This window comes from Terrapene carolina, unplaced genomic scaffold (assembly GCF_002925995.2).
Source record: "Terrapene carolina triunguis isolate 2854851 unplaced genomic scaffold, T_m_triunguis-2.0 Scaffold236, whole genome shotgun sequence".
Taxonomy (NCBI): domain Eukaryota; kingdom Metazoa; phylum Chordata; order Testudines; family Emydidae; genus Terrapene; species Terrapene triunguis.
Genome location: NW_020664587.1, coordinates 442,309 through 457,156, shown reverse-complemented (window position 1 = coordinate 457,156; position 14,848 = coordinate 442,309). Strand labels below are relative to the sequence as shown.

At 46.0% G+C, this 14,848-nt stretch overlaps 1 protein-coding gene across 2 annotated transcripts in view; it reads right to left on the bottom strand.

Annotated features, from left to right (window-relative positions):
• The window catches only part of KDM1A (lysine demethylase 1A), a 165,019-nt gene that overhangs the window by 23,006 nt on the left and 127,165 nt on the right, over positions 1-14,848 (bottom strand). For both annotated transcript variants that reach the window (XM_024199597.3, XM_024199598.3), the window contains one exon: positions 1,842-1,956. In XM_024199597.3, the coding sequence (XP_024055365.1) occupies positions 1,842-1,956 (115 nt within the window). The remainder of the gene's footprint in view (positions 1-1,841; positions 1,957-14,848) is intronic.

Here is a 14,848-nt window from a genome sequence, read left to right as displayed (position 1 = left end):
TTTTTTGAGGCGGGGGGGCTGTGGCGGGCAGCGGAGCCGGATTCAGCACCTGGGTCTGAAACTGACCCAATAGACTTTTGCAGGAGGAGCAGTTTAAGTCTAAGCTCCCTGTCCTTCCGTGCCCTGGAACGGAGTTTACTGCAGTGGGCACATTTTTGGGGAATGTGGGCTTCCCCCAAACATTTTATACACTTTGAGTGGCCATCTGATAGCGGGATAGCCTCCTTACAGCGTTTGAAGCCTGTGGAGCCAGGCATGGCCGAAGCGGCTGTGGCTGACAGAATTTTTTTTTTTTTTTGGTAACAGATAAAAGAGGTAATTAACTACACTAACAAAGAACTGACAACAAACTAACTACTAGAAGGGTAATTGTAGCAAGAGTGAGGGATTTCCTAACGAGTCTGCTGAGCTCTGTCTCAGGCCGGTGATGGTAGAGAAGGAACTGAGGAGACCGGCCACGCATGCGTACTATTAACCTAGACTCACAGAGGGGGGCAGCCTCTGAGCATGCGTGGCCGCTACGAGTACTGCTGCAAAAAATCTCTGAGCAAAGGCGCAGGGACGCACCAACACGTGGAGTGGAGCACCCACAGGGACATCTCTTGAAGAAGAATCAGTGGTTCCTTACATGGCCGACACACTACCACCCATGAAGGAGCCTCTGACCATGTGGTCATCTTCGGTATTGATGGTTCATGATCTTTCGCTCCCTGTGCTTAGTTGGCAGCATAATCGATGATGATGCAAGAAGCAATACTGAAGAAGCCGTGCTCTTATGCACCTTCTGATCACGGCTACAAGGCTTAGGAAGACCTAAATCCTTGTGTCCTGGGTGCAAGGACTCACCCTACCTGGGTGGAGTTACTTAAGGATCCCTTCTCTTAAATATAGGAGGGGATCTATTTTTATGCCTATGAGAGCGTCTTTTACTCGTGAGAAGGCCCAGCCAAAGGGTCCTTCGCTCTAGTCATTTCCATTCCTGAGTCAGACATCAAGCTAGGAGGTGCTCTCCTCTATGTCTCAGGTCAGTATACAGAGGGCCTGGCCTGGATCTGACTGGGGCCTGTTCCATTAGGTGCTTCCAAAGGTGGAGTTCTTGTGCCTGACATGTTCAGCTGGGAAAGGAGCAGCCAGTACTGCACTTAACAGAGATATGAGCTTCTCTGAGGTAGCAGAGGCACACTGGTGGTCATCACTGGCCGAAAAGGAGTAGGGGCAGGAGAAGCAATTTTTAAAGCCTGGGCATAATCTAAGTCCCGCACTGGGGAATGAATGCTGATGGGTGGCCAGGATGTATGTGGGAGGCTTGGGAACTAGAACTGCTTGGGCCATTTGAGCAGGGTGAGAATGACTCATGTTCTGTCCTGCTGAATCTTCTGCAGTACTTGAGGAAGGGTGGGGATTCTTACTAACTACTATCTCAAATTCAGCAGTAAGGAGGAACTGAAGAAGCATCAGTCTGTTTCACCCCTTATGCCCTTGGCACAGACCACAAGGAGAGCAGGGATGCTGGCATAGACCTACAGACACTACTTGCTAGAATTTTCTGGTCTCAGGCGCATTGAGATTATGAATACACACAGGGACCAGCACTCAAAGAAGAACCTGAACTCTATTTCCAGCTCTGCTACTGACCTGTTTGACTTTTGGCAAGTCACTACTTCTCTCTGCCTTAGTTTGTCCATCTTTAAAATGGAGGTATTGATACTTTCTTCTAAAATCTACTGATGAAAAGCACTATAAGCTTTATTATGATCATCATCAAATGATGATGCTTTTTCTAGTTCTGTTACTGTGAAAAAGAAAATGACACAATAAAACTGAACACCCAATACATTTACCTTTGTAGAGATTCCAGAATAGAAAAAGTTCTCCTCTGCTGGCAGTAGTGCTGCCAACATGACCGAACAAATTGACACTTGGATCCCAGAAGACACGGTCAAAACATAATACCACCTAGAAATGAGAGCGCTCAAGAGTTAAGAGGATCCAAAACTGAACATAAGCATTCTCTGTACAGCTTTTAATGAGGGGAAATCTCAGGCTATTCTTAAAATTCAGTGAATACAAAGCCACTTATCTATATATTGCCTTTCCATACAAAAGCATCCCACGGTAGTTTGCAACCTGATTAAAAAGCTATGGCAGAGAGATCATTTTACCCACCGGGTAACAGTACATACCACCACACAATAGTTTAGAACAAGATGTGAGAAAGAAAGAGCTCCTTAACTGAAAATGTAGGGAGAATTTGGTAGTGAAATTCTTTTTATTTAAAAGTGTGAACTCTTGCAGAAAGTGCCATGGGATCTTTAATAGCCACAACACTGGTCTACAATTTTTGAGAAGTCGTCTGCTTCAGAGATAAAATGTGCTATTTATTATGTATTTTGATGTGCTGAATTCAAATATGACAATTAAAACAACTGATTGGCTACTGTTTCTAAGATATTTAAGTTTTTACATTTTATGTCTATGTATATTGTGTAGATAGAGTTTTAATCATAAATTGTAAACCTTGGTCTTTTCATGTGTTTATGGTTGCTTTACATGATAATATTTCACCTGTCCTGTTTATGTAACACTTTAAAAATCAGCAAAAGGGTTATATAAATAAAATTTATTATGAAACAAAAAGGCAAAAAACTATTCTGTACATAGTTTAGTCCTATTTAGTGTCTACTCGGCGCTTCTTGGCTTGTCTCTTGTATTCATTAAATGGAGCATCTCTTGTCACTGTCCAGCAATAGTCTGCAAGCACTGATGGGCTCCATTTGCCCTGATAGCATTTCTCCATTGTTGCAATGTCCTGGTAAAATCGCTCGCCGTGCTCGTCGCTCACTGCTCCGCAGTTCGGTGGAAAAAAATCTAGATGAGAGTGCAAAAAATGTATCTTTAGTGACATGTTGCAACCAAGGTTTTGTATGCCTTGAGGAGGTTTTCCACCAACAACCTGTAGTTGTCTGCCTTGTTGTTTCCGAGAAATTTTATTGCCACTAACTGGAAGGCTTTCCATGCCGTCTTTTCCTTGCCACGCAGTGCATGGTCAAATGCATCATCTCGAAGAAGTTCACGAATCTGAGGACCAACAAAGACACCTTCCTTTATCTTAGCTTCACTTAACCTTGGAAATTTTCCATGGAGGTACTTGAAAGCTGCTTGTGTTTTGTCAATGGCCTTGACAAAGTTCTTCATCAGACCCAGCTTGATGTGTAAGGGTGGTAACAAAATCTTCCTTGATTCAACAAGTGGTGGATGCTGAACACTTTTCCTCCCAGGCTCCAATGACTGTCGGAGTGGCCAATCTTTCTTGATGTAGTGGGAATCTCTTGCACGACTATCCCATTCACAGAGAAAACAGCAATACTTTGTGTATCCAGTCTGCAGACCAAGCAAGAGAGCAACAACCTTCAAATCGCCACAAAGCTGCCACTGATGTTGGTCATAGTTTATGCACCTCAAAAGTTGTTTCATGTTGTCATAGGTTTCCTTCATATGGACTACATGACCAACTGGAATTGATGGCAAAACATTGCCATTATGCAGTAAAACAGCTTTAAGACATGTCTTCGATGAATCAATGAACAGTCTCCACTCATCTGGATCGTGAACGATGTTGAGGGCTGCCATCACACCATCGATGTTGTTGCAGGCTACATGATCACCTTCCATGAAGAAGAATGGGACAAGATCCTTTTGACGGTTACGGAACATGGAAACCCTAACATCACCTGCCAGGAGATTCCACTGCTGTAGTCTGGAGCCCAACAGCTGTGCCTTACTCTTGGGTAGTTCCAAATCCCTGACAAGGTCATTCAGTTCACCTTGTGTTATGAGGTGTGGTTCAGAGGAGGAGGATGGGAGAAAATGTGGGTCCTGTGACATTGATGTTTCAGGACCAGAAGTTTCATCCTCTTCCTCATCTGACTCAAGTGAGAATGATTCTGGTGCATCAGGAACCGGCAGTCCTTCTCCGTGGGGTACTGGGCGTATAGCTGATGGAATGTTTGGATAATGCACAGTCCACTTTTTCTTCTTTGACACACCTTTCCCAACTGGAGGCACCATGCAGAAGTAACAATTGCTGGTATGATCTGTTGGCTCTCTCCAAATCATTGGCACTGCAAAAGGCATAGATTTCCTTTTCCTGTTCAACCACTGGTGAAGATTTGTTGCACAAGTGTTGCAGCATATGTGTGGGGCCCACCTCTTGTCCTGATCTCCAATTTTGCAGCCAAAATAAAGGTGATAGGCTTTCTTAACCATAGTGGTTATACTGCGCTTTTGTGATGCAAAAGTCACTTCACCACAAACATAGCAGAAGTTATCTGCATTGTTCACACAAGTACGAGGCATCTGTGCTCACTTCGGCTAAACAGAAATGTGTCCCTTTGCAAAATCAAACACTGACAAATAAGAGAGCACGACACTGTATGATTTCTAGAGCTGATATAGGGCAATTTGTTCAGCAGAGTGATGTAAGCTTCGTTATGATTGCATCATCCATGACTTCTAGGAATAACATGATGCAATTCATATCATGTATGACGCAATACCAGCTTCAGATTGCATCATTCATTGTTTTGCCTAAAAAGCAAGTACTGTCCAAACACAGTCATAGATTTATTCATAGAGCCAGTCAAAGATGTATTTTAGTCATTTCTGGTTTAAATTGAGATCCCTTCCCTTTATAACTCACTTATCCTCCGCCATTCCCAAGTCAAGGGTCGTATATACTGACCCAATAGCATATCTTGAAAACTAGAGCCAATCAACAATTTTAAGCATCATTTTCGTTCTCAGTGACCCAGAATTAGTAAAGTTTGACTACATTTATTTCAGAAGCATTTTGGCTGTAGAGCAGTGCAATAGGTTGTAAGCCTCATTTGCATGTTTCTCAATACAATGTCATCTAACTATGCTGGGGCATTGGTTCAGTAGAATCATAGAATATCAGGGTTGGAAGGGACCTCAGGAGGTCGTCTAGTCCAACCCGCTGCTCAAAGCAGGACCAATCCCCAGACAGATTTTTGCCCCATATCCCTAAATGGCCCCCTCAAGGATTGAACTCACAACCCTGGGTTTAGCAGGGCAATGCTCAAACCACTGAGCTATCCCTCCCCCCCTTACTGAATATAAACGCCCAACATTACTATCCAAGTTACCATACCAGCTATGGTCTTGCTTATACGTTCTTGTAGGCACTCTTAAGGATCCGGATATCTAGCACATTAATCATAGTCTGTGAAACATTCAAATTAGGAAGATTGCTTGGAACTAGAGAGTCATCTGGTTTAGCAGTGCAGGTACACTATAGTATCAGTCTAACTTCCATCTACAGTTACACATATAAACCCGTTCTCTGTTGTAAGACAAACTGCTTGAAAATTCAAAGACAAGCAAGCAGGTGGGATGAGGAGTGTGGATCTGTAGAGGAGACAAATGGTTAGATTACTGGACTTTTTATTTAAAATCCATTTTAAGAAAAAAAGAACGAAATTATAATTAGCTAGTAAGGAAGGCCCCATAAAATAACTGTGGAGGAAGAAGAGCAGGAAAGGAAAATAGTTAGACAACTTGAGCACACTCAAAAAACTGGTCTCCCACTGACGAGTTTTCAAAACTCATGAAGGTACAGGGATATGCTAAAGATTGGAGTAAATTAGTAGTTAATACTTCTCTTACGAAAAAGAAATGTGTGATGCTTGCTATCACAGTCCTTGAATTCTTATTTACATTCCTAGTAAAACAGAAAGAATAGTTACTTACCTTACAATAACTGCGGTTCGAGATGTGTTGTCTGCAGCTTCAACTTTTGATGCACGTGTTCCTCATATGCATCAATACTGGATTCTTTTTTAAAAGCAATCCATTTGTGGCTGCACCTGTCCCTTGGCTTCCCTCTCGTTCCCCACAGCCAACTTCAACCACCACTCAGGTCCTTTGCCAATAAAGAATCCTGCAGTAGCAGAACTCCAAATCAGTGGGGAAGGAGAGCAAGCCATGGACTCCTTGTGAATAACACCTCTGACAGGACTATAGTTACTGTAAGATAGGTAAGCATTCTCTCCAAGTGATTGTCCATAGAGTCCATTCTTGGTGATTAACAAACAGTTGCCTAATTGCTTGGAGATGGGTAAGAGGCGTGCTACTTGAAGAGTGACTGCAGGACAGCCCTATCAAAATTAGCCTCCAATCTGGAAGCTTGCAGGAGGGAACAAGTGGCAAGTCTGTGGACCTAACTCCACACTGCTGGTCTACATACATCTCTGCATGCTCTAAGGTATGTAAAATGTTATCCAAACAGATAGCAGAGGCTGCCCGAGCCTTAGTGGAATAAAGTCTAATAAGACCAGAGGAATCTTTTCTAGGTAACTCCTGCTTCAAATGGTGCCTCATGAGAAGGGTCCCGGAAAAGGGGTTAGAACCGCTTGAAACCAGATGAGATATCCCTGGCTTATTACCTTGAGGACCAACCAGTCATCCTAGCCCAGGCATCTTATAAGTAAGATAAGTGGTTGAAATGGTCAAGTCAGGCCTTCAGTGCAGACATCAAATTTGTTGCCTGTTCGACACCCCAGGCAGTGAAGTGGCTGGGGAAGCAGGAGAGGATTGGTTCCAGAAATCTCTCTCTTCCTTGGGAGGCTTTGAATATCTTTGTTGAGAGTAGTATTTGGTGAGGTATTTGGCTCTGTGGCTTCAGCTTCAGTGCTAGAATGTACAGTCCCAAAGATTGCAAGGTCACTTGCGAATCTTTAAATGTATAGAGCATTTCCTCCATACTACTGTTGAATAGCTCATTGCCCTCAAAACTGGAGGTCCCCAATGGGCACCTGAACCTCCCTCAGAATCCCAGATGCCTGCAGCCAGGAGGACCTCCTCATAGTAAAGGGAATGGTCATCATTCTTAGTGCTGCGTTAGATGTTAGTGCAGCTTCAAGTGATGTTCTGGTCATGAGTTGTCCTTAGAACATGAGGGATTTCATCTCCCGGTATTCTTCTGGCAGTTTGTCCACAAAGTTGGAGAGCCTTTTTCAGATTAAAAAGTCATATTTTGAGAGTAGAGATTGGTAGCTGGGTACTCTCATTTGCAGACTCATCAACAAGTAAACCTTCAAGACAAAAAGTTCTAACTTTTTTGGGTTCTTTGTGCAAAGGGTGGACTTTGGAAGACCCTGATCTATGGATTTTGCTTGAACTACAAGGGAGCCCAGCGCAGGATGCTGATACTTGAAGGCACTTGATAGGGAGGTTCAGTGCTCTTGGAAGTAGCGGGAATTGAAGCTGGCACGTGCCAGATTGTCATGGCACGTGTGAGAAGCCTCTGATTTGTGGACATCACCAGTTTCCCTGGAGTCTCAGTCTGGAGGATGTTGAGAAGATTGTGCTGCTTCTCCTGGATGATCTCCAGTGGGATTTATAGATTCATAGATTCCAAGGCAAGAAGGCACTATTGTGATCATTTAGTCTGGCCTCCTGTATAATAGGGATATCCAGCATTTCCAGTATTGTCTTCATGAGGTCTTGGAAGTCCATTGAAGTTGCAGTGGGCCTCATCGAGAGAGGAATATAAAATGGGAGGTGGTCCTGCATGTTTCTGTTTGGGGGAGTGATCATCCTCACCTTCCATTAGTTGGGGCTTAATCAAGCAAGAAGTTTAGGAAAGTTGTATCTGCTCCCTAGTGAAGGGGATCTGGCCCTTGAGATTGTGGAGGATGCAGGCTTTTTCCTGAATATGGATTCCCACTCCAAGAAGGTAATGGTTGATAGGGGTAGTGAAGGGGAGGGCACATGGGCAGGTATCAGCCAGGCTGTTCCCTGTGCAAACTAGAAGACTTTATGCCATTCCTAAGGGATTAATTCCTGGACTCCCTTCCAGACTTCCAGTGCACTAACCATGAAGATGATGGGGCATGCACGGGGGAGGACTACATTCCTCTGAGGATGAGGAGGAGTAAGGGAAGTTGTGGTCATGTCAGGAGTACATTGTCTAGGTAAGTAGACTGGGGCAAGGACAGTAACTGAGGATTTGGCGAAAACCTCTCTTAGGGCTTGCCTACACTGGGGGGCGGGGGAGGCATCATGATGATTAACTTCACAGTGTCTCGCTGGTCTGCCCTTTGCTTTTTTGAATAAGGCCATTCGGAGGTAGTGTATCAGCAGCAGCAGCAGTCAGGACAGCCGACAGGGGATACAGAGGGGATTACTATCCAGATTGCCCCCAGATGTCCCTGATGAAGTGGGTATTCACCCATGAAAGCTTATGCTCCAATACATTTGTTAGTCTATAAGGTGCCACAAGACTCTTACTTTTGGCTAGGTAGGTCGCCCTGCTACCCATCAGGACCTGCTAAACTTGTACTGGGCATGCTTGCTCTTCTGCATTTAGCCATGCAGAAGCCATACCGTCAGGTGCAGGGTTGCGAGGTTCAGGTACAGCAGTCGGCCATGGTTCTGGGAGAGTAAGTCCTGCCAGAGTGGTAGTTCTGTAGGTTCCACTACCCAGTGCGCCAACAGCTTCCCAAACCAGTGCTGGCAAGGCCACGCCGGCGCTATCAGGATTACCTTCGTCTTGTCCCACTTGATCTTCACAAAGATTCTGAACCAGCAGTACTGGTGGGAAGGCATACGGTAGTGCCCCCGACCACGGGAGTAAGAATGCATTGGAAAGGGAGCCTCTGTTGAGCCCACGAATTGAGTAGAAGTTGTGGCACTTCCTGTTCTGTCTAGACACGAATAGGTCCACCTGGGGAGTTCCCCGACCTCTGGAAGATCACACTGGCCACTTCCGGGTAAAGTGACCTCTCGCATGAGACGAGAAGGTCCTGCTGAGGTGATCTGCTGGCCCCTGGGAGGTGCAAGGCCACCAGATGAATGGCATGCTGCACACAGAAGCCCCATAACCAGAGAGCCTCTTGGCAAAGGGCTGATGAGCGAGCTCCGCCTTACTTGTTGATATAGAACATTGCGGAGGTATTGTCTGTTTAGGATTTGAACCACCCTGCCCATCAGGTGGAGGAGGAATGCATGACAGGCCAAGAGTATCGCCTTGAGCTCCCTGATGTTTATGTGTAGAGAGCTATCCTCCTGCGACCAGCGACCTTGCGTGCAGAGGTGAGCTCCCCAAACCAGGTCTGAAGCATTGGAGACCAAAATCACGGAAGGGAACTCCTTCCAATAACGAGCTGGGGTCCATCCAGGGACAACCGGTACCATGATCACCCGAGCTAGTGTATGTTGGGAAGGTAGACCAACACCAGCCATGCCTACAGGGGTCTGAGATGGAGCTGCGCATGCTGGACTACATAAGTATAAGTTGCCATATTGCCCAACAACTTGAGGTACACGTGGGCAGTCATGAGAGGGTGGTCTCATGTGGGAGATCAAGCTTGACATGGTCTGGGAACGGGCCTCTGGCAGAAAGGCTCTGGCCTGTGTAGAGTTGAGGATCGCTCCTATGAACTCTATCTGCTGAACGGGGGTCAGAGTTGATTTCTGCTCGTTTATAAGCAGGCCCAGATCCCGACAGGTGGAGTGCACCAGATCGAGGCTTCTTTGCACCTAGGCCTGTGACCTTCCCTGGACGAGCCAGTCATCGAAATACAGGTAAATCTGTACTCCTTGACATCTCAGGTAAGCAGCCACTGTTACCATGCACTTTGTGAAAACCCATGGGGTGGACGAGAGGCCAAAGGGCAGCACTATAACTGGAAATGGTGTTGGCCCACCATAAAACGGAGAAACCTTCTGTGTTCATGGAAAATGGAGATATGAAAAATAAGCATCCTTTAAGTTGAGGGCAGCATACCAATCTCCTGGATCCAGGGAAAGGATGATGGAGGCCAGGGAGACCATGTGAAACTTCAACTTCTTGAGATATTCGTTGAGGCGATGCAGGTCTAGAATGGGTCTGAGGCCCAGTTTGGCCTTCGGGATTAGGAAACATCAGAAACAGAACCCTTTTCTCCCTCATGTCTTGAGGGACCTCCTCTACTGCCCCTAGCCATAGGAGGGTTTCCACTTCCTGAACAAGGAGTTCCTCATGAGAAGGGTCCCTGAAGGGGGTGGAGGAGGGATGGCGGAGAACTGCACAGTATAGCCCGATGCTATTGTGTTGAGCACCTAACAATCTGACGTCAATCAGGTCCATGCAGCCAGGAAGGGACACAACCGGTTCAAAAACAAACTGGGTGTGTGTGTGTGGGGGGGGTGATTCTGAAGTTCGAGTGGGGCACCGTTCTCAAGCGCACCATCAAAATGCCTGCCGTGGCCCACCTGGGTGTCATGCAGGACCAGACTGGGCAGGCGAGGAGGATGAAGCACGACAACTGCGTTTAAACCCTTCATCCCATTCCTTTCTCTTATTGGTGCCTTGTCGCAGTGGCCCCGAAGATCTGGGCGGTGGAGGTAGCTGGTACTGATTCCTAATGGTTTGTGGCGTGTAAAGGCCCAGTGAACGTAACTTAGCCCAAGAGTCCTTCAGACAGTGCAGCCTAGCATCAGTCTGCCCTGAAAAGAGAGCATTCCCATTGAACGGGAGGTCCTGAACGGACAACTGCATCTCCTGGGAGAGCCCCAAGGATTGCAGCCACGAACTGCGCTTCATGACCACAGCAGAGGCTACAGCTCTGGCTGATGAGTCAGCCGCAACCCATGCCACCTGGAGAGAGCCTCTAGCCACTGCCTTGCCCTTCTCCAGAATGGATGCATACTGCAGACTGAGGTCCTGTGGAAGGGAGTCCTTGAACTTATTGATGGAGTCCCACAAATTAAAATTGTATCTCCCCAACAGGGCCTGATGGTTTGACACCTGAAGCTGGATACTGGCTGTTGAGTAAACCTTTCTCCCCAAAAGGTCTAATTTCTTTGCGACTCTAACACCACTTATTAACTAAAATAAACTATGTACAAGAGAACATTGAGTAATGAAGAAAAAACCACTATCGCACTTGCAGATACAAGAGGAAAGGTGCTATGACAACCATCACAAGCAGTAAGAAGGAACTGACAAGGCATAAGGCCGGCAGCGCCTCACATACCGGTACATGAGTGCGGGACTCCAGGGGGTGCCAGAGCTGGCCCTACAGATACTGCTAAGGCAAAAAAATCTGATGACTGTGCACGTGGGCATGCGCACACCTACCATGGAATCAACATGAACAAGCACGTGAAGAAGTGGGATCTCCAGCATATGTTCCTCACTGTACCCCCACAGCCATGCTCCCAGATGCCATTCCCCTCCCTGGGCCAAGTTCAGAGCAGTGAGAACAATTGCACTTGGGAGCCCAGCTTTTTCGAGCTAACACACATGATAAGTTTGAACCCCTAAACACTAGAAGAGAGAACAACAAGAAGAGGCAGAGTGACTTGGAGCCTCCTGCTCATTTGTTGTGTGCTGCCCTCCACAGAACTGTGTCCCTTTAAAGCAGTGTTTCAATTTTGTTTTGATTTATAGATTACAAAGCCAGAAGGTCCCTTTGGGAAAATCTAGACTGACCTACTGTATAACACAGGCCATAGAACTTCCCCCGAAGAAGAGGTTATTCACCTTGTACAGTAACTGCTTTTCTTCCTGTGAGTGCTCCACTTCAGGCGTGCATGTGCCTCTCATGCACCTCTCATGCCTTGATCAGACATTTTCAGGTAGCAGCATCTGTTCGCCCCATATATGCAACCTAAGCATCCTCCTGTCAGACACCGAGGTTTTATACAGGAGTGCGTGGGCAAACCACCCTCAGCTCCTTCTCTACCCCAACATCCCTTAGGGAACACTCTAAAGTGGCGGGGAAGGAAGATGGGAGTGGAGCACCCATAAGGACACACATCTCAAAGAACCACAGACAGAGCACAAGGTAAGAAACCTCTTCTTCTTCTAGTAGTGTCCTATGGGTGCTCCACCACAGGGGACTTCCAAGCAGTATTCTGACAGAAGGAGGAGGGAGCTTCAGAACAAAGTCCAGAACTAAAGATAATACAGAACAGAGGGTCGCATCGGATCTGGCAGCCTGGATAAGGGCATAAGTTGGGTAAAGATATTTATTGAAACCCAGGTAACGGCCCTACATATTTCAGAAATTGTTACATTCTTCAGTAATGCTGTAATATGTTGCCTGAGATCTGGCCAAATGTGCTATCACCGCATGCGGGGGTTGCGCACCTGCGGTCTCATAACAAGTGACAATTCAACCAGATATCCATTTTGACAGTCTCTAAGTAGAGATAGAGAATCCCCGGCCTCTATCTATGATGGAGATGAAGAGCCTAGGCAATCTTCAAAATTGCCTGGTCCTATCTAAACAGAAGGCCAAAGCTCTTCTAACAACCAGGGTATGGAAATAGGATTCCTGCTGAGAATTATGAGGTTTCAGAAGCAGGGCCGGCTTTAGGAAGTGCGGGGCCCAATTCGAAGAGTTTCGACGGGGCCCCGACAGGGATGACTAAAAAAAAAAAAAAAACACGTAAAAAAAACACGTGGGGCTTGTACTCACCTGGCCGCGCTCCTAGTCTTTGGCGGCGGGTCCTTCACTCGCTCTGGGTCTGAAGGACCCACCGCCAAAGTGCTGCCAAAAACCCAGAGTGCCACCGGGTGAGTAAAAATTAAAAAGGTGTCTCTAGCCAGGGAAGGGATTCTCTGCCACTTGTCCCCCACTCTGGGCAGCCCTGCCACTGGGTGCGGGGCCCTCTTAGGCGCGGGGCCCGATTCGGGGGAATTGGTGGAATTGGCCTAAAGCCGGCCCTGTTCAGAAGATATACTGGTAGATGGATGGGTTGATTAAGGTGGAAATCCTACAGAACTTTCTATAAGTATTTAGGATGTGGGTGTAAGGAGACTTTATTCTTGAAGAATACTATAAAGGGGGGAGGAGAGGTCTGCCATTAGGGCCCTAATTTACCCAACTCTACAAGAAGTAGTGAGGGCAACTAAGAAGGTATTGGAAATTATCTTGGCCTATGATGAAGTGTAGGTATTTCTTGTGTGATGGGTTTAATCGATATATGAAAATAGGCATCTTGTAGGTCAGGGCTGAAAACCAATCCCCTTCCTCCAATAAGAGAATTATAGTTGCCAGAGTCACCATCCTGAACTTTTGAGGCTTCACGTGCTCTAAGTGTCTTAGATCTAAGATCGGCCTCCCTCCTTCTTTGGCACCAGGAAATGCTTTGAGTAGAACCTCTTGCCTTGTTGGGGGAAAGGATCAGTTCTATTGCTTCTAGCTGTTGTCTCAACACAAGCTCGTGAGACAGGTCCTGAAGAGGGATGGGGAAGGAGGTGGGGGTGAGAGGGCATGATGTAAAATGGATGGTATAGTCAGATGTTATGATGTCCATGACCCACTTTTCCATGGTGGTCAGTTTCCAAGCCTGCTGGATAACAGGAAGGCAAACCCCTAAAGAGGGGAGGTGGTCCAATGGGCATAAGTGTCACTCCAATATGACTTCAGAGGATGGGTGGTCAGTGCTGTCTGAAAAATCAGGCTCCTCTAAGGCATCTTAATTTTTTTGCCCAAAAATTGAGGTACCTCAAATCACTAGGCCTAAATATTTAGAGACTAAACAGCACTGTGAGATTTTGTTCAGAATAGATCTTGCCAAATAATTACTAAATTAGCAGATTAAAGGAAAGCAGTTATTATATTTGAATTTGAGTAAGGTATTTAGTAAGGTATTTAATTTGTTATATTTTGAAAGACAGCTCTTAAAATTGATTTTCATAGTCTTGCATCCAACAATGTTGACTGATATTGGCTGGAGAGACAACAAAAGCATTGAAAAATAGTGAATTAGAGATTGGATGAAGGCAGTATTGAACACTAGATTATCTTCCATGATAGTCTAGAAGAGGAAGTCAACAATATAGTAATTAAATTCACAGCTGATATTAAATTGGGAGTAAATACAAACACCAATGAGGACAAATAATGCAAAACGACCTAGAGAGAGGTTTGAAATGTGGACAGAAAATTAAAAAATATGCAGCTTTGAAAAATGCAGATAAATACATTTAGGGAAAACGTATCTGAAACACACACACTCGAGGGAAGTAGTAAATTCTGACAGAGACCTGGGGCAGAGATACAGCAAAGTAAATATGTCTCTCCAATGGTACATAACAGGGAAAAAAAAAAAAAAAGGCTATATGAATGGGGCTGCACACACAAATAGCACAGAATAGGGATGTAAAACTCTCTCTGTGTACCGCTCTGGCATGACTGCCTCAAAAATTGCACCCAGTTCTGGATTCAAACAAACATCTAGATTTAGGGAGATCAATTAGGTTGTAGAATAGAACCTGAGACATTTAAAACAAGACAGGGAGCAAGCATACAATAGCGAACAATTCCACAACAGCAGAGAGGGCAAAAGACACCTAACTAGGGCCTTGGCTACACTTGCGAGTTACAGCGCTGTAAAGCCGCCCCCAGCGCTGTAACTCACTCCCTGTCCCCACTGACAAGGCATTTGCAGCGCTGTATCTCCATGGTTGGAGAGCTGCATGTACTCCATGTCCCTGAGAGGAATAGCGAGTATTGTGCTGCCGCTGCAGCACCAGTGTGGCCGCCCAATGCGCTGTGAATGGCCTCCAGAATTATTCGGCAGTATCCCACAATGCCTGTTCTAGCCACTCTGGTCATCAGTTCAAACTCTACTGCCCTGGCCTCAGGTAACCAATCATGTGACCCAGCCTTTACATTCCCCGGGAATTTTAAAAAACCCCTTCCTGTTTGCTCAGCCTGGCGTGGCGTGGCGTGCTATCAGCAAATCTTTCCAGGTGACCATGCCTCCACGTGCCAAGCGAGCCCCAGCATGGAGCAATGGCGAGTTGCTGGACCTCATCGGTGTTTGGGGG